A 20,298-nucleotide genomic window follows, 5' to 3' on the forward strand; every position below is an offset into this window, starting at 1 on the left:
CTTAGCCCAAATATAGCTTTTACATAGCTCCACCTTGTCCCCATATGGAAATACGTCTGTTCATAAGAACAGGTTGTGGTGACTTGAATGGTCACCAGAATGGTCTTCAGAAATCTACCAAATCCTAAGGGCCCAGACCCCATTTATATAGGACTTTTTATACCCATATGTGACCAGGAAACTGGGAACAAGAGGCACAGCTTGAGCCTTGCTCACCCCCCACTCCCAATCCTGTCTTTTCCTCATTCATAGTGGGTGAGGAGGGGATGGACATTGGTGGAGATACTGGTCCTGTCACAACATGTGGGAGTTTCCCATTACCTCTTAACTAGTGTGAACAATTTAAAGTGAATCCTTTGTCTAATACATTGTTTGAAGAGAGATAATATTTCCTTTTGGGCTCTGATATCAACCCAAAATTCCTTGGAGTAGGGAAATACTTTGATGAGGTATTCAAACTTGTTTCAATACCTCATCAAAGAATTTCCACATATACTTTGGTCTCTGACTATCCAGTTATTATTTTCTTTAAAGGAAAACCTCAGTCTAGCAAGTATGGCTTTTGATTGCATTAGCAAATAGTATTTTTTGAGTATGTTAAGCATGGATATAAGATATGTGTCTAAAATAACTTTCAATTGGTGATCTGAGTATGTGTATGTCAGGTTCAAGAAAAAAGTGAAATGTTTCTACCATTTCACTGTTCTCTGATATAACCAAAATACTGCTAACTTTTTCTGTACTATTAAAAATACATCTTTCATCCTTCAGATAAGTGGGTAGTTTTTCTAGTAATCTTTCTTTAAAAACTGCATCTTGCTTCTTGGTAGATCGAAACAGTGCTGCCTTTTATGAAGCATCTTCCCCATGGTAAGGGTTATGTCATGAAATTGAAGCAATAGGTTTGACACTAGAGAAAAAGAATAGATGAATGAAACTTCAGGTTCAGCCACAGCTGAAATGGACAATCTGAGCATGTTTGTTGTAGTGGGTTTGGGATTATATGAGTTGAGAATCAGTCATTTGTTTTTCCTTTCTCCCTTATCTTATATTTTACTTTTTAAAACTTTGAAAGTTTTGTCAAATGTGTAACAACCAGTGATATGAAAGGAACTCTGAGCAACCAGACTAGTTTTCGGTTCTATCAGTTCTATCAGACTTTCATTAGGTCAGAGGGCTCTATCTAGACATCAATCAGCAAGGTCATATCGAGTATCTGCTAAGTGCCAACCACAGTGCTAGGTGCTAGAGATAGAGATAAAATTGAAATAGTGCTCCCTTAAAAAATTTACATTCTGTGGGGAAGACAGAGTGTGTGTGTGTGTGTGTCTGTGTGTGTGTGTGTGTGTGTGTGTGTGTAACACACAGATAAGCTAACCATGGGGTGGAAAGCTCTATAAGATAGAATGACTGGGAAAGGCTTCATACAGAAGGTGTCTCTTAAGTGAATCTTGAAGTAAACCAAGAGTCCAGGGGTTAGTGGTAAGGAGAAACAGCATTGCAGGCACTGGGGAAGTACAAAGGCATAGGGGACAGGAATAGAGTTTCATGGACCAGTGTGGCTGACCTGTAGGGGCCATGGAGAAGAGTATGTGTAACAAGGCTAAAAGGTCGACATGGGACCAAGCTGTGAAGAACTTTAAATGTCACATACAGGAGTTTCTTGAGGGTGTGTTTGGGGGCAGGGGTGTGGAATAGGAAGGAATGACATAATCAGAAAAGATTTGAGGCAAGGAACCATTTAGGAGGTTATTACAGTAGTCCAGGCAAGAGGTGATGAGATGTGTGAGTGGAGAGAAGGGGATAGTCATGAGAAATGTTATTGTGATAGATTGGATATGTGGGATGAATGATAGTGCAACCTCAGTGTCACCTTCATTTCCTCAAGCCTGGGTAACTGGAAGGATGGCAGTGCCCTCAACAGAAATACAAGAGGTGTACATGTTCAGCAGTAGGAGGAGTGGGGTGCCTGCAGAACATCAAATTTAAAATGTCTGTTAGGCAGTTTAATGTGGAACTGGAGCTTAGGAGAGCAACTAGAGCTGGATATGTAAGTCTGGGAGTTGTCAGTATAGAGATGATAATTAAATCCATGGGAGTTGATAAGATCTGCAAGTAGGAGAGTCTTGAGAGAAAAGCAAAAAGAAACCCCAGAGAGAACTTTGGAGTATATCCAGAATAGAAAACAAAGGGCTTATTGCCTACTGATTACACCAATTTTGCCAATAGATAGATATCTTATTTCTATAGATATACGTATATGGTGAAATTCCTTTTTCATGCCACTAATGAAAAAATTATCTTTTTCTCTTTTAGGAAATAATGCAAAAGGTGTCCCCAGACTCCTGATCAGTGAACAAGGAATTGAGACAGAAAACCAAGCTCATGTTTTCTCCTGATCAAGAAAATCATCCATCTAAGTCACCAGTAAAATATGGTGAACTCATTGTCTTAGGGTAAGGCTTCATAAACACAAAATAGCTATCCAGCAAAAACAGAAACTGTGGAGTCTGTGAAGCTATAAAATAGTACTGTTGGGTCAGATTGCTACAAAAAATGAAAGCATTTATTTACATATTATTCTGTTCTAAGGCTTTCAAAACACTGTACAGACACCAGCCTCATAGTCAGTGAAAATAGCATGTTTGACAAATGGGGAAACTAAGACACTTAACCAAGGCCACATAACAGTTCATTAGATGCTTTTCCCTGATGTTTTCTTTCACATTGTTCATAAGATAACAAGTTTGTCACACTGAGCTTGGTGAAAGATCCATTCCCTTTTCCCCTGTTGTAAACAACCGTTTACAAAAAGAGCAGGGTTCTTGCTGTTATGTTGCCCCTTGAGGGTAGTTATGATTTGTTTTAAGAGTTACCTGTATTCATGTTGGAATTAGCACCATAACTGTTGTGGATAAGAAGATGCTTTTCATGCTTAAAAACACGTTCTTTCCTTTTTGTCAAGTCTATAAATATATCAGTGGCATCTCATCTATATACCTCATAGACATGCTCCCTAGATTTAGGAGCTGGAAGAAATTCATTGATATGTTCGATCTTCTGTAACCATTTGGCTGAATGAACCAGTGACCAAGGTTAGCCACTGTACCTAGCTCAACCTCCCACAGGAAACCACCTCATGCATTCCAAATATCTACAATAGTAGTGGGGTTGGTACAGATGTTACATGTAAGAAAATGTTCAGTGCCACAGACAAGAGAGTATGGGTAATTGAAAAAGCAGTGTAGTGATGGAAAAATGATGCTAGAAGTCAAGAGCTCTGTCACTTGTGTGTGTCACTTTGAGCAAGTAATTTAACCTGTAGGCCAGGGATTTTTAACCTGGGGTTCATGAAATTTTAAGAACATTTTGACAATTGTATTTTAGTATAATTACTTTCTTTGGCAATCCTACATATTTTATTTTATGCATTTAAAACCATTCTAAATGGTTTTAAGCCTAGAAGCTTGACCTCTCCAAGAAGTTAAAAATAAGAACCCCTGCTCTAAATTTTAATTTTCTGTAAAAGAAGTGATTAGATAAGACAATCTTTAGGCATCTTCCTACATGTAAAACTATTTTGAATACTATCAGAAATATAGCTTTTAGAATATCTTTGGAATTTATTATAATAGTGTATTATTTCAACTCTAAACCGTACAGATTTTAGATAATGGGATGAACAAATAGCTCTTCACTTCTGAGAAAACTGTATTAAGTCTTAACTCCCTTAGCAGGAGAATTGAGGCCATTTGAATAACACTTTGAAATTCAGTCCATGCGTTTTTCCATATCACATTCATTTCCACTTAGCATGTTGTCTTTTCCTCCTTATTTCTCTTAATCCCCAACCACAGCAGTCGATTTTGTACATGATGCTTCCCCCTAACGATCTAGAAGTAACAGAATGAAGCTGGAAAGGCTTGTTAATTTTGCACTTCAGGTGTACAATATAGAGACAAACGAAACACAGATCTAAGGGGGAGGAATGAGTCAGAACTAGAGAGAGGTCAGTAAGGGGGCTGAGGAACTGCAGTGGAACTAGTGGCACCACACTGGTTTAGAAAAGCAGATTTATTGTGTTAGTTAATGGCTTACATTCCCCAGTGTGAGAAATGCAAAGGTTTTCTCTAATAAGATGTTACATACATGGGATGTGCTTATATTTTTTAATTAGCAATGTAATATCTGAAATCCAGTATTCCGAGTTATAAAAAGTATATTATCCATGCCAACCAGTTATCTTTTCCTGTCTCAACTTGTATTAAGGATTTCAAGGAGCAACATTCAGTTCTTTAGTTAAAGATAACTACATTTTTGGTTTGTAGGCTTTGGCCTCCACCACAGGCCCATATCAAGCTTTTAGGAAAAGATGAAATGAGTTGGACTGATGCAGCTCAGGGTGGGACATAGGTCTAACCTAGAAAGGAAGGAGGCAGTTCTAAAGCTGTTGCTTGTTTGGCCCTTTGTTAATGTTAGCCTGATCTTTTACATTCATTGGTTCTAGAGATGGGAAATGAATCAGTAGAGAAAAATGTCCATAGAGATATCTTCTAATTGACATGCATCTCAGTTGAATAGGTAGCCTATTTACATATTTCTGCCAACACAATATATGTATGCATTTGAGAGTTAGTTTTCTTCAACTAACACATCTAAAAATTCTTTATTTCAAAAGTTTGGCTATTTAAAGCTTCTGCTCCACAACTAAAGCAGATTCTATTTTGAACAATACGTACTGTACTTTTAAAGGTTGTATTAGCACATGCAAACAGTCCCCATTTTTAAAAAAGTGAGTCATAAGTAGATAGCAGCCCTGCCATTAATCAACCCTTGATTATCTTTGATAGTGAAGGGAGAAAAGGGGTGCCATTAATTCGGAACAATAGATAATCCAAGTCATTTCTCTGTAGCTGTGAAAGAAGATAAGGCTAGTTACAGATTCTTCCCTTCTTTCTCTCACCTCACCCCAAACCCCACTCTCCCCCTCACCAATCCCCCTTCTGTCAGCAGCTGGTATGGGAATCACCTATAGTTGGGAGAAAATTCTGAATGTAAATAACAGTTTTGGAAGTAATTGAGAATTTACTTTGAAAGGGAAAAAATATTTAAAGTTTATAATCATAGGTGATCACTTAACTTTTTTTTTCCTTCAGGTATAATGGATCACTCCCAAACGGTGATAGAGGAAGGAGAAAAAGTAGGTTTGCTTTGTTTAAAAGACCTAAGGCAAATGGGGTGAAGCCTAGCACTGTGCATATTGCTTGCACCCCTCAAGCTGCAAAGGTAATTAAGACTTTTGTATGAAAGGGAAAAGTGAACTTTGGGTGGAGAAATCAAGTGTGCTCGTGTTGATTATCCTGTTCTATTTTCTCCTCATGGCATAAAGAACTCCAGGTTCTCAAAGGCTACATCAGCAAAAGCTCTTGTAAGCCTTGGTGGATCCCCCCCAAGCTTGAAAAACAGAGTGTGGTTTTCTTGACAGATGTCATATTTGAAGACCAGTCTAAGTTTGAAGGCAGAAAGTGTGTCTATTTGTCTGTGTGTCTGTGTGTGTATCTGTGTGTGTGTGTGTCTATGTGTGTGTGAACCCCCATCCCCCAGCTTCTCAGGAAGTCCGGACTACTAAGGCATGGAAATGTTACTGTCTGACAGATTGAATTGCTTATCCTTTGAAGTATGAGCTGATTGTATTCTGTAACACTGTTTTCACATTTCTACTTCATACTTCCTTTATCAGAGTTTTGATAGTTATCTGTTTCTTAATCTGGGAAAGGTTAAAGGAATATTGGTGCTAACATAAAGTTATAAAGAGTAGCTTAGATATGATTTCTGCATTCAAGAAGCTTATGACCTGAGTTCATAATTAACACGGATCCAATTCATACCAAAAATTAAACTGTAGTAATTACATCATTTTTTAACATTCGACCCCCAGATTGAGCCCTCCCTTGAAAATAAAACAACCTCCCCCCCAATTAAAAACACCCTAATTAGTGACCATTTCTGACACTGTATACATTCTGTCCTAGTTGTAGTCTCCTGACTCTCTGTTTCTCATAGTATTTGGGTGGGCATGTAGGATTTCAAAACTGATTTCTCCTGAGAGGCTTTTGAGGGGAAGAAACAATTAAGAAAGGGAAGAGTTACTTAGGTTCTCTCTACTTCTATGACCTTCACACCATAATATAGCGGCTCTGAAAAAAGATTTCAGTTTAAGGACAGGCAATGCTAAGTAACCCATTGCTATCTGGAAGCTAGGTCTTAGGCTACCAGAGTGCAATTGTTGTGCAAATTGAACTCTTTAAAAGCTAAGTATATATTTTAACTACAGGGGAAAAAAAAGCAGCTCCTGTATTTGTGTTGATGGTGTACCACAGGTACTGACTTTAATTCAGTTGGTTCCCAAAGCAAGAATCCTTGCATCTTCTCTAAACTGAGATTTTTTTTTTTCTGCCCAAGAGGTAGTTCTGTCATTGTCTTTGCATCAGGATCCAGCTGTTAAAAGCAGAGGTCCTAAAACACATCAAGCTCTTTGGCTGTGCCCAGTATTATCCTACCTTTCCAGTAGGAAAGTAATGATCAGAGCAATGAAACATTGTATTAGTGAAAAAGTTTGGCAAGTAGATTTGGGGACCTTCTAGATGTTGAGGACGATAAACTCACAAGGTATGCATATGTATGTGCATGAGAATCCCTCCCTTTAAGCTTGGAACTTTCATCCTCTCAAACACACTGGTTCACTCTCAGTTAAGGAACTTCTTAGTTCCCATGACCTGCTTTGTTCCACCTCGGCCATACCCAGGAATGGCCTTCCCATTGAGTTAATTGTTAATATGTTTCTCTTCCGTGATGAAGAACTCTGAAATTCCTCTGTCTGATCATAGCCTGTCCTTCATACTCCATCTATAACTACTCTTTATCTCCATGGGAACATTTAGGCCCTGCTTTCCTCAGTAGTTTCCTAAACTTCCACCCTTCCTTTGGCTTCATGTTTTTTCCTTTCCAATCTCTTTGTGCTTAAATTAATTTTCTTCTTGTCCTATTATCAAACATGCTTTTTTGGGGGGAAGGGCAAAACACCAATGCTGAATTATTATCACCATCTACCTTCTGTCCTGTTCACATGCTGCTGAATTGTATTAGAGGAAGTCATATGTGTATGCTCACTAGCTCTTCTACAAATGTATGTTATTTACTTTCAACTCTACTTATTGCTACAAGGCAATCTTTTTATTTTTCCCTAATTCACTATTTGAGTGGATGGTACAATGGATAAAGTGCTGGACCTGGAATCAGGAATGCCTGAGTTCAGAAATGTACTAGCTGTGTGACCCTGGGCAAGTCACTTCACCCTGTTTGCCTTAGTTTCCTCATCTATAAAATGAACTGGAGAAGGAAATGGCAAATACTCCACTATCTTTGCCAAGAAAATCCAAGTACAGTCATGAAGGGTCGGACACAACTGAACAACTATGAAATTCACTATTTATCAAATTAACCATAGCATCTGTTCTAAACCATTACCCCATTCTCTCTCATCAAGGAAATTGGCTTATACTTTACTGAAAGAATAAGAGACCATCTTCCATGTGCTTTCTCTTTCCTTCCACCTTCTCTGTCACCAAACCCTTTGACATTGTCCCTAAGCTCTTCTTTGCCATTCAGTGATGATGAAGAAACAGCCCTTCTGCTTACCTCTTCTCTTCTTGTGTCTTTGACTCTGTCCTCTCTTGTCTTCTTTGGCACTTTGCCCCCACAATAATCCATCTTCCCCCTAATTTCCCATCACCATCTACTGGCTCCTTCCTATTGCTTATAAATATAGCCAAATCTTCTCCCTCCTTTAAGATAAAAAACACCACACCCTCACTTAACCCTATCCTAGAAAGAGCTAAATTGATTGCCCCCACTTCCTCTCATCTCATTTCTCATTTATTTACAGTGTGGCTTCCAACCTTGTAATGTACCTGAAACGTATTTCTTCAAAACCACCCCATTCTTAATTGCCAAAACCATTTTTACTTCACCTTCTTCACTCATCTGACCTCCCTGCAGTTTTTGAAACGGGACCCCTTACCCCACCCCCTTCCCTTCTTCTTGCATCCAGAATACTTATTCCTCCCTGGGTCATTCTGACGTGGTTCTCTCCTGATTCTCCTACCTGTCTGACTATTCTTTTCCATCTCATTTGCTGGATTATCACTTAAGAAGCCATATCCGTATCCCTCAACCCTATGCCTATGGATGATCCCCACTCATTTCATCAGAGCCTGTGGGTTCATTTATTGTCATTGTTGTTGTTATTATTCATTATTGTACATGTGACTCAGAGATCCTTGTACAGCCCTAGGCTTTCTCCTGAGTTCTAATCCCATGTTACCAGTTACCAATTGAATATTTCCAACTTGGTGTCCCATAGGCATCTCAAACTCAGTTGTCTAAAATAGAGCTTATTATTTCTAGATGTACCCTTCCCTGAACTGTTCTTTCCTCCTAACCTCCCTGTTTCTGTTGAGGTCACGACCATCCTTCTAGTCACCGAATTCTGCATTTTCAGTCTGTAACTTCTTTACCCTCTACCCCAAATAACCAATCAGTTGCCACAACTTGTTGATTGTCTGATTCTATCTCCATTTCATTTATTACATTTTTTCTCTCCATTCACATGACCATTATCTGGACAATCATCACCTCCTCTTAATTAGGATCTCTGCCTTCAGTGTCTTTCCTTTCCAGTACATTTTTCACACAGCTGCTATATTAATAGTTCTAAAGCATAGGACCGTGTCATTCTTCTGTGAGGAAACTTCATTGGCTCTCTGTTGCCTAGAAGACACAAGCTCCTCTGTTTGACATTAAAAGCCCTTCACAATTGAACTCCACCCTGGCTTTCCAAGCTTATTGAACAGTCCTAATTTCCCCTCATGCATATCTAAACCAGCCTACATGCTAGTCTTTGTACATGAAACTTTTTTGATGCCATTGGTACCAACTATTCTCTGTGCTTGAAATGCTCTTCTTTCTCACTTATGCATTTTGGAATCCTGGGCTCCTTCAAGATTCTGGAAATGTCTGTTCCTACACCAGAATTATCATTGTACCTCCCCCCCTCCCCAGATGGTAAGGCTCTTCCTTTTTCCCCCCCCCCCGCTTCCCTACTGTGTTGTATTTACTCTGTATTTTTTATTGAATCTGCCTTTATGTTGTTGTCCCTCGACTCCTATGCCTGGCATATAATAGCTTCTTGTATTACAAATGCTTGTCAAATGAAGAAAGTTGCTGTTGAGGGGCTTATTACTCAGGCATATAGGGATTTGGGACCAGCATCTAAAACCTTAACATTCAGCCTAATAAGACCTCACCAAAGACCTAATTTGACCAAATTTTCATCACCATCCCAAAAGCAGAGTTAGCTGAAAAAATATTTGGAATTTTTGTTTGTTTTTATAAGTATTTTGTCATCAAACTTTGACTTTAAAATGTAGTCCACATTTGATGTAAGATACTGTCCTCATAATATTTTATTACTTATACATAAGCCATCTCTTCGAGACCAAGTAAAAATGTGCACTATTGAAGTTTTAATCAAGATACATATTTGTTCATTAGCTTCTTTACTGTGGAAAAGTTAGAATTGTAGTCACATCAGTCTCATGTTTATTTCCTTTTGTGATGCTTAATCATTCTATATGCCTTTTTATGTCTAGCCAGCATATGGCTAACATTTGGCATCATTAACGTGTGTCTCTCATAGCAACATCTGTGAGGCTAAAAGCATGGTTAAGATGACCTGTTAAATCTGCTTTTCTACAGATTTATTCTTTTACTCTTAACTTTTCTTTATTCTAACTTTATTCTTTTGTGTCAAAAAATTCAGTTCATACATGTCTAATGACTTTCAAGTATCTTCAATTTAAAGCAGTTTTAAGAATTGTTTCCAATACTTATGTAATCTTTTGGTTTAGATTACTTTATTTTAATATTGTATGCTAGGTAGACCCAAAGATTTATGGTGTGTTTTTAAATCTTAAGAATTAGAAGTCATTTACTGCTTTGATACATTGTTTCTAAAATCTGTTATTACAAGGACTTAGAAAATATTTCATTTCTGACGTCTCAACCATCTCATTTTATGTTTAAAATCTGTATTGTGTGGTTATAAAGACCTAAGGGGTGTGTAGGAAAATGCTAGGGTACTGTGTGTCTCTGTGGGTCTGGAGGATGCTATGATGTTTGTGGTGCTGGTTTTGTGTTTAAAGAGTTATTAATCTTATCCCACAGATTAGCCTGGATAGTTTTTTGCATTTTTTTCTTCATCAAATTAAGGGAATTTAATTTAATCATGCAATTGATATAATCCCATTGTTGGCCACTCTTAGTTCTAAACTTCAGGGGAAAAACAAAAACTTAACCAGATTTATTTTATGTAACAATTATGCCTTTCTTGTTTTGATATATAAATATTTTGTTACAATTGTCTTCCATACTCAGTTGTGCTATTTACTTTTTCTTTTATAGGCAATAAGCAATAAGGACCAACATAGCATATCATATACCTTGTCTCGAGCTCAGACAGTGGTGGTTGAATATACTCATGACAGCAACACTGATATGTTCCAGGTATTTCCAAATCTGCATTTTTTTTCTTTAGGAAAATGACTGCTTTGCTCTACTAGTTAGTCTTCTGATGCAGTTAAAAATTCCTTTTAAAAAACTAAAAATTTAAAAATATTAAAGTATTCTATACTGATTTATACAATTCATTCTACACACACTTTCCCATTTAAAACAAGGACATTCTAAAGTATATATTTTTAGATTATTTGTGTTGCATGTAATCCATATCTGGTCAGCATAGGTAAGGACTGTAAGGACTGATGGTTGATAGTAACTCAGAGTACTGTTCTCAAGAGGAGAGCTGTAACTTAGATCCTACCCAGGGGATTATCTAGAGGTGATTGGCTACAAGGTGAGTTAACTGTAGTAGTTCTGCCTTCTTAATGTCTACCAGGGCAGTGCTACTGTTATATACACTGCTGGGTGCTAGATTGCTTTCAACTTAAGCAGTTGTAAATAAACTTCATCAGCTCTCCATCGTAACTTTGGGTTTGGAATGTCTTTTTTTTTAAACAACCAAACTTAAATAGAATTTTTTTGAAGTTCTTGATTATATTCCATTAAAATGGATATCATCTGAGATCAAATAGAAAAAAATCTTATGTACCAAAAACTCTCTTTGAAGTTTTTCAAAATACACTTTTAATGAATTATGGGATCTTTCTTAAAGTATCCTCTGTGTAGGTAATGTTTGAATCTGATGTACCTTTTTGACAGTCTTCTTGCTTTTGCTAAAATATAGCAGCCTCAGTGAAGATTTGGGGTAGAGATCTTGTTCAATCCCGCAACAGAGTTGTACTGTAAACAAAGTTGTGCTGAGTTCTAACTTAGGTGTTTTTCACTGACAATCAATTTTTCACTGACAATACCATTCGATATAATTTTTAAATTCAGTTTTTCAGAGGATTAGAAACTTATTCCTAATGTAAACACTTTATTATGCTGGTAGAAAAGCCAGACATTTTCACATTGCATCAAAGTAGTTATTAAAAAAACATTATATTCTACTTTGTCAGAGCACAAACACCTATGACATGTTTGTCTTGCCTTGAAGAATTGACTTTCTCTTAGTATTTCTGGGACCTAGTTGTCCTTTGGACCAGTAAGTTTTCCCGTCAACTAAATATAGCTTCCAGCTGTAATTGTCATACTTGCCAGTAGTTCTTTTGCCATTTTATTCTCATTGTTTTCTCCCCAAAAGCAGTCATTTAGGCTGTGTATATTCTACTATTTCCTTTCACAGTCAGCAGGAACAAATTTCAGATATAATTTAATACTAGTATCTATAACACACACTTTTGGAATTTGATAACATTTAACAAACCACTTTCTTTTTAATACGTAACTTCATTAATACTGTTGGTTTACCTTTTCCAACTCTGGTCTTTGAATGGGTGGCTCTTCTTGCCAAGGTGAACACCTCTATATTCACCCTTTATCCCATCATCTTATAGCTTCTCTGGAAAATTGCCACCAAAATCATTGTCTTTGCTGACTCCCTGCCTCTACCTCTTTTCTCCTGCTGTGCCCATCTCACTCACTCATATACACACGTGTGTGCACACACACACATATGCACACACACACACCCTTCAGTTTCTCCTTATGCATTGGTTTTGGGGGGGGATTTGCTGGTCACAAAATACCAAGCTTTCCTTTATCCTTTATCCTTCACAAGTCCTAACACCCTCTTGGACTTTTGTCCTTTATGTTTCATCCTTTTTACAGAAAAACTCCAAGAAAAAGCTGTTTATACTCATTATCCTCACTTCTTCTCCCACTCAATCCTCAGCCCTTCTCAAGATAGTTTGCAAACCTCATCACTCAGCTGAACCTGCCCTCTTCATTGCCAAATCCAATGACTTTTCCTTAGTCCTCATCCTTCTTGACTGTTGCAACCTTTGGCAGGGTTGACCATTCTTTCTTCTCTAGGTCTTTGTGACACTGCTCTCTTCTTCTCCTCCTACCTGATCTTTCTGGGTTTCCTCCTTAGAGCATCATCGATATTGTTCCCCCTCCAGCTCTAGGTGTTTCCTAAAACTCTGTTTGGGACCATCATATCTTCCCTCTGTATTCCCTCTTTTGGTAATCTCATTAGTTCCTGTGGGATTCAGTTATCCCTGTGCAAATGAATACTAAATATATATCTAGCTCCACTAGTTTTCCCATGGCTATCTCAAACTCATTCTAGCTAAAACAGAATGTATTCTCACCCACAAACCTACCCCCCTACCCAGCTTTTTTATTTCTCCCAAAGACAGTAGTAATATCCTTGGGTTTGGAGCCTTGAAGTTCTGCTTGGTGTTTCGCTCTCTATCTTGTACGTGCAGTCATTTGCCAGATTTGCTGTTTCTGTCTTCCTCTACCGAATATCTCACGTGTCCCCTTCTTTTTACTCGTATCCCTCATGAGGCTTCTGCCACTTCTTATTGGATTTTTGCAGTTGTTTCCTAATGAATATCACTGCCTCAAGTTTTGGGGCCCTCGGGCAGTCTTCCATACAGATGCCTGAGTAATTTTTCTAAAATGTTGATCTGACCATGGTTAGCTAACTCCTGCACACCCTTCATTAAATTCCAGTAGCTCCCTATTACCTCTGTGCTAAAATACAAAATTCTCTGTGTGATTTTTAAAGCCCTTCAGGTTGGTCCCATTCTCTCTATCCAGCCTTAAATAGTTATCCTCTTTCCTGCACTCTGTGTCCCACCATACTAGCCTTCTTGTGTTCCTTCCAGGTGACACTTCATCTTTGAACCGTGCACAGGCTTTCTGTCCTTTGTTCCTCCTCACTTCTACCTCCAAGAAGTCTTAATTTTCTTCAGAATTCAGCCCAAGTGCTAACTTCTACATGAAGCTTTTCTTGATTTTCATCCCTCTCAATCCCCACCCCTTACAAAATTCACTTTGTATTTATTTTGAATGTGTGTGTGTGTGTTATATCTTCTATGTACACATTCTGTCTTCACTGATGAATGTAAATTCCTTGAGGACAGAGATTATTCATTTCTCCCTTTGTATTTCCATCACCAACCTCAGTGCCTGGAACATAATAGATTTTTGGCACAAAAGATCTTTTAAATTTGGGAAACATCAGTGTACTTTGTAAAAGCCTGATGCTATTTCTTCAGGTAAACAAGAAGCTAGAAATAATAAAGAAAGGCATCCTATCTAGTAACACCTACAAATCAGACAATTGAGGCTTAATGCTATCCAAAAAGATACAGTGAAAGCCTTCATACCTTTCATGAGGATAACCATTCCCCAAAAGGTACAGTTTTGTTTACAAGTATTTTTGTGCTAATATATCACTAATGAGGGTTCAGTAAAGCAAAGAATGCTTTCTCCAAATCCTTGGTTTGGTTAGAAAATAATTTTTTTCTCCAGTATCTACACTTTTCAATTTTTTTTAATATTGATATAAACTAATGAACAAGACTGACATAAAAACATGTGAGATATTAACTCATTTGGAAAAGTGTTTCAAGGTATCATTTGATGGAGGCAGCCCTTAAAATGAAATTAATTTAAGTTGAAAATGGCATTTGCCATAGTGTAGGAATAAAATGTTAAGAAGGTTTTTATCTATATATAATTCAACTATCAGGCAGCCTCAAATATATGAAGCACCGAGGGGAACTTTTGGAATAGTGAATAGAAAGAACATTGGCCTTGGAGCCAGAAGAACCAAGTACATTCTGGTTCTCTTACCAGCTTGGTGACCTTGTTCAAGTCACTTCCCATTTTTAAGTCTCAGTTTCATCATCTTTAAAGAAGAGGTGAGGTGGGGAGAGGAGAAAGTAAATATCACGCAATTGTCATAAGGATAAAATGGTAGAATGTGTATGTGAAACACTTTTTAAACTGTAAAATAACATGAAAGTCAAATGCTGTGTCATTTGTGTGTATACACACATACACCACACACACACACACACACACACACACACACACACACACACACTCTCTCTCTCTCTCTCTCTCTCTCTTTCTCTCTCTCTCTCTCTCTCATGCCAAAGTAGATATCACTCATGCATTTTAGTCCTACAGAAACTTCAGCTTACTCTTTGGCTTCTCTACCCATACAATATGTTAGAAGCAGAAAATGCACTAGTTCAAAAAAATATGGCTTTTGAGGGCCATTGAGTGTAAACACCCCTCAAGAGCCTCTGAGGACAGAACAGTGCAGATACTACTGTTCATAATGGCTGCATTCAGCAGTGATCCTAAGTCACTAAAAAGTTCAGCCATATTCACTATACTCGGGGAATGCAGGGGAGTGTGTAGAATGCATATTAGAGAGGTTTCTATTCAGAACATTTAAAATAAGCTTTGCTGTTTAAAGGCACTGACCTTCATCTGACTAGAAGGATTCCAGATAAATGCAATTTTATGTAATAATTAAAAGTCACAAGTCTATACTTAAATTCATGCTACAAAGTGATTACTGTATCAGAAATATTCTTTCAAAATGATTGGTTTCTAATGACATAAAGATCTCACATCTGAAGGTGGTAACTTTGAGCCTTAGAAGTTTGTTGCCATTATGTTAAATAAGTTGTATTCAGGAATTTTATCATCTTTTATTTCTTCCCCAGATTGGACGATCTACTGAAAGCCCCATTGATTTTGTGGTAACTGACACAGTTCCTGGAAGTCAAAGCAATTCTGATACACAGTCAGTGCAAAGTACGATCTCAAGATTTGCATGTCGAATCATATGTGAACGAAATCCTCCTTTCACAGCCAGGATATATGCTGCAGGATTTGACTCATCAAAGAACATCTTTCTTGGGGTAAAGAATCTTTTTTCCTGAATTAGGCTTTACACTTACACCAGCTTGCATTTCCTAATTACAGATAAATGGATGTTCTTTCATTGTTGCTCTTCTAGGAAAAGGCTGCCAAGTGGAAGACTGCAGACGGGCAAATGGATGGTTTGACCACAAATGGAGTTCTTGTTATGCATCCACGCAATGGTTTTACTGAAGACTCTAAACCAGGGGTGTGGAGAGAGATCTCAGTTTGTGGAAATGTTTTCAGCCTGCGTGAAACCAGATCAGCTCAGCAAAGAGGAAAGATGGTAAGTTTGGAGATAACTTTTTTATTCAATTTCTCACAATCAAGAATGTACCAATTATCAATAATGACTTGAAATAAATAAATTCTTATACTTGCAAAAGAACTGCTTCTTCATACCTACTAACACAAGATCACCATGTCTGTATGTACAATGTTTATGTATAAATTATGTCATACGTAAAAATACTAAATATGATACTAGATGATAATTCACCATTTTACATTCATGTGAATACTTTCTTCTGTCTCTCATATTTATTATATCATTCTGAAATCCAAAGTTTCCTAAATTGAAAGTTAGGAAGGATGAAATCTGGGTGGTGTTTGATTCTGTCTCACCCAGCTACTTTGGTCTGAGATGTTTCTGTCTTTCATCTATGATTTTTTATCTGCTTCACAGTATTGTTACCATTTCAGTTATCTACCATTACCTTGCACCTTTAAAAGCACATGTCATTTTTCCAGTTACAGCATCTTCATTTCTAACATCTCTGTGGTTATGACTGTGCCCCAAGGATTTGAATGAGTTACTAAGAAGCAGTAATAGGTTATTTAGTGCTCTTTATAAGCAATATCAAAAACTAAATTGGTTGTGTATAAAGCCAAATTAACACTGCTTCTTCTTTCCTTTCCTTGTGCCTTCCCCCCACCCCAGGTGGAAATTGAAACCAACCAGTTACAGGATGGCTCCTTGATTGACCTGTGTGGTGCCACCTTGCTCTGGAGGACAGCAGAAGGCCTTTCACACACTCCAACAGTAAAGCATCTGGAAGCTTTGAGACAGGAGATCAATGCTGCACGGCCTCAGTGCCCTGTTGGCTTCAACACACTTGCTTTTCCTAGTATGAAAAGAAAAGATGTTGTTGATGAAAAGCAGCCCTGGGTATATCTGAACTGTGGCCATGTTCACGGATACCACAACTGGGGAAACAAAGAAGAGAGAGATGGGAAGGACCGTGAATGCCCCATGTGTAGGTCAGTTGGCCCCTACGTCCCCCTCTGGCTTGGCTGCGAGGCTGGATTTTACGTGGACGCTGGCCCTCCAACTCATGCCTTCAGCCCATGTGGGCACGTGTGTTCAGAGAAAACAACTGCCTACTGGTCCCAGATCCCGCTTCCTCACGGCACTCACACTTTTCATGCGGCCTGCCCCTTTTGTGCACACCAGCTAGCCGGTGAGCAGGGCTACATCAGACTCATATTCCAAGGACCTCTAGACTAATCAACATGCATTAGGATGGCACTCAATTTATAAGCTAAGTGATGCAGGTTTTTCCCACCAATTGTCTACAAATTTCTCTGCTTTGATCATTTACATTAAGATGAAGACTTTTTTTAAAAAAAAAAAATTTTGTATTTGTAACAAAAATTCCTGAGCTAGTCTGGAAAAGTCAAGTAAAGGAATCTGGTGCATTTCCAGACTTCCATATTCTGTGTCTGAGTATATATTTTGAAGAAAAAATTACAGTCTAATTCAATGCCTTCATTTCTGTGTTTTTTGAATCACTCCTCGGTGTCTAAGGGATGTTTTGTATTACTGAGGTACTGTTGGTTCAAACTATGTTAGTTTACAGTTTGGATGCAAACATTGTAAATTACAACAACATGTACATTAACTTTCTTTTTCTATTTATCTTCTTTATAGAAAATATCAGAGTGTATTTGCTAGAGTAGCACAGTAGTGTAACATCCCTGGCGTGGATGCTTTGAGTCGCTAGCTGAGGGCAGGGATTTGCAAGGTTAGGAAAAACATTAGGAAACTTTTTCTTTTTTTAATCAAAAATAATATTAAATTTGGTAGATTTAGTAGAATGCTTTGTAAAACTGAATTCATGAAAATTCCATTGTGTAAGATTTGTTTGTTTTTAACCACATTAAAGATAATCAGGAAGGATTTTCTTAAAATGTTTCTCTAGTGTGTAGTACTATAATAAAAGAACTTATCACTAAGAAACATTTTATATGCTCCTTTGAATATGCAATTTAATCTAGATTATATATTTTTCTCCCATGATAACTAATCTGTTTTTAGTATTAGCAACATTCGGCAGGTTTATTTTTTTTTTTTAGACACAAACTGTGGTTCATCTGTTCACTGGAAAAATCTTTCATAATTAGAAACTGCATAAATTAGCAAGGAGGGAAAAATGACTTGACTTTTGAGAAAGATGCTTAAATTGTCTGTTCTACATTTGGCCTTATCTACAGATTTGGGGATATAAAGGTCCAGACATAGAAGTGCAGTGGTTTGAATGGCAAAAAAACCTGTTTATCTTTGAATCCAGAAGACCATTACCTAACCTATGGACTTAAGTCCTCAAAATAGTTGATTTGCATTAGAACTTTCAGTGAAAATCAGATTCAAGTCCCAGTATTCCCACAAAGCACTGGTCTGTTCAGCAGGTGATAGTGACAAGAAAACTGAAGGAGATCATACACAAAGTCTGCTCATGAGACAAAACAGCCTTTAAAACTTTGCTTCCAAGAAGCATGAAAAATTCCCTCCTTTTTTCATGCCCTGAATACATAGAAGTTATAGATAGGTATGCTACATCAAAAAAGGGTCTTATGACATTTGTAAATCAGTATACTCTGGGATTAGGTTGAGGTTTTTCCATTTATGATGTTTTTCCTTTGGTTTGAGGAAAAAAAGACATAATGAAAATTGATATTAGCAAATTCCTGTACTTTATAGAATAGCTTTGATTTTCTCAGTAAAAAAACAAAAAAGAATCTTGCTTAGAAGCCATGAACTGTTTTACTTCAACTGTCAGATTTTCCTTGTTTTTTTAAAAAAACAAAAACAAAAAACAATTGTTTGGATTCACTCAGGAAATGCATGTCAGGAAACCTGTATTATAAGTATAAGTAACTGCTGTTACACCCTTTTCATAGAAATATAATTGTTTTTGAAATTTTCTAGATTGTTCTCACGCATTGTGACTGATGCAACAAAGAAATCAACCCCTGTAATGTATTTGTTTTAATCATTTCTGTTTGGACTATACCATAGCTAATTTTTTTTGCAATTTAATTTATTCAAACTGTAAGTAAACACTTTTCAAAATAGAAATGTGAAGCCTTTTTTATTTTGGTTTAAGGTTTTTGTTTGTTTTTTGTATGTGGAAAAAAGAAATTAGGGACATGAGGGAGAGAACAGGCTTTCTCACAGACTGAAAGAATTCATTGCAAGTAGGTGAAAGGTTTACATCTAATATATTAGTTCTTTTTCTTTCCAAAGCATTTCTTAGGATCACTCAATCAGTAAACATTTATTAATCACCTATGGGTGCCAGGCACTATACTAAGTGCTGGGAATACAAAAAGATGCAAAGGACAACAATCCATGCCTTAAAGGAGTTTATAATCTAATGGGGAAGATAAATGCAAAAAAAAAATACAAAACAAGCTATAGATAAGATAAATAAGAAATAAATAAAAAGAAGGAAGACACTAGATATAAGAGGGGTTGAGAAAGGTTTCCTGCAAAAGAATAGGATTCTAAAAGCCAGAGAGGTCAGTAGTTGGAACACAAAAGGGAGAATATACCAAGCATGGGGAATAGCCAGAGAAAATACCCAGAAATGAGATGGAGCTTCTTGTCCCTAGAGCAACCAGGAGGCCAGTGCTATCAAAGACTACATACCAGGGAGTAAGAGCCTAGAAAGGTAGAAGGAGCCAAGTAAGGAAGGGCTTTGAATGCCAAACGGCATTTTTGTATTTGCTCCTAGAAACCACTGGAACTTATTGCATGTGAAAAGCGGGAGAGGGGACGAGGATGGTGGGGGAATGACATGATGATAATACCTGTGCTCTAGGACAATCACCTTGGAGGGTGGATTGGAATGGGGCTGTTGCCATAATCAAGGTGTGAGGTAATGAGAGCCTGTGCTAGAGTGGCAGCAGTCTCTAAGGAGAGAAGGGGGCAAATTTGAGAGATGAAATCACCAAGCCTTGGCAATATCTTGAATGTGGGGGGTGGGGAACCTAGGATGTGAGCCTGAGGGACCGGGAAGGAAGGAAGAAGGAAGGCTCTCGAGGGAAAGACAGTGTGGTCTGTTTTGGACAGTGAGTTTAAGATGTCTACTGGCCATTCAGTTCAAGATGTCTGAAAAGTAGTTGAAGATGTGAGATTAAAGGTCAACAGAGATTTGGGCAGGATAAGTAGATTTGATAATTGTTAGCATAAAGATTGAATTAGATCCGTGTGAGCTGGTGAGATCACAAAGTGAAGCGGTATCAAGGGGAAAGAGAAGTGAGCCCCGGACAGAACCATAATGAGCACCGACAGAGGGTGTGATCTGGAGGAGGACCCAGAAAGGAGAGGGAGAAGGAAGGGCAGATGGGTAGGGGGGAAACCAGGAGATAGTAGTGTTCTTGAGAGCCTTGAGAGAAAAGTTTCAAGGAAAAGGGAGTGATCAACAGAGCCCAAGGCTGCAGAGAAGTCAAGAATGAGGACTGAGAAGACTATTGGAAGGAACTTTAAGTGGCATTGAATTCAACCCCCACTTTTTGTTGTTGTTTCAGTCATCTGACCCTTCATGACCCCATTTGGGGTTTTCTTAGCAAAGATATTAGAGTGGTTTGCCACATACTTCT

At 37.8% G+C, this 20,298-nt stretch overlaps 1 protein-coding gene across 2 annotated transcripts in view; it reads left to right on the top strand.

Annotated features, from left to right (window-relative positions):
* Positions 1–18,772, top strand: part of PELI1 (pellino E3 ubiquitin protein ligase 1) — a 66,705-nt gene extending 47,933 nt beyond the window's left edge. For both annotated transcript variants that reach the window (XM_072635414.1, XM_072635415.1), the window contains exons 2-7: positions 2,317–2,456; positions 5,157–5,286; positions 10,522–10,623; positions 15,216–15,413; positions 15,512–15,700; positions 16,355–18,772. In XM_072635414.1, the coding sequence (XP_072491515.1) occupies positions 2,386–2,456; positions 5,157–5,286; positions 10,522–10,623; positions 15,216–15,413; positions 15,512–15,700; positions 16,355–16,921 (1,257 nt within the window). In that variant the 5' untranslated portion in view covers positions 2,317–2,385 and the 3' untranslated portion in view covers positions 16,922–18,772. The remainder of the gene's footprint in view (positions 1–2,316; positions 2,457–5,156; positions 5,287–10,521; positions 10,624–15,215; positions 15,414–15,511; positions 15,701–16,354) is intronic.
* Positions 18,773–20,298: the final 1,526 nt, after the last annotated feature.

The sequence above is a fragment of the Notamacropus eugenii genome, chromosome 1, assembly GCF_028372415.1.
Source record: "Notamacropus eugenii isolate mMacEug1 chromosome 1, mMacEug1.pri_v2, whole genome shotgun sequence".
Taxonomy (NCBI): Eukaryota; Metazoa; Chordata; class Mammalia; order Diprotodontia; family Macropodidae; genus Notamacropus; species Notamacropus eugenii.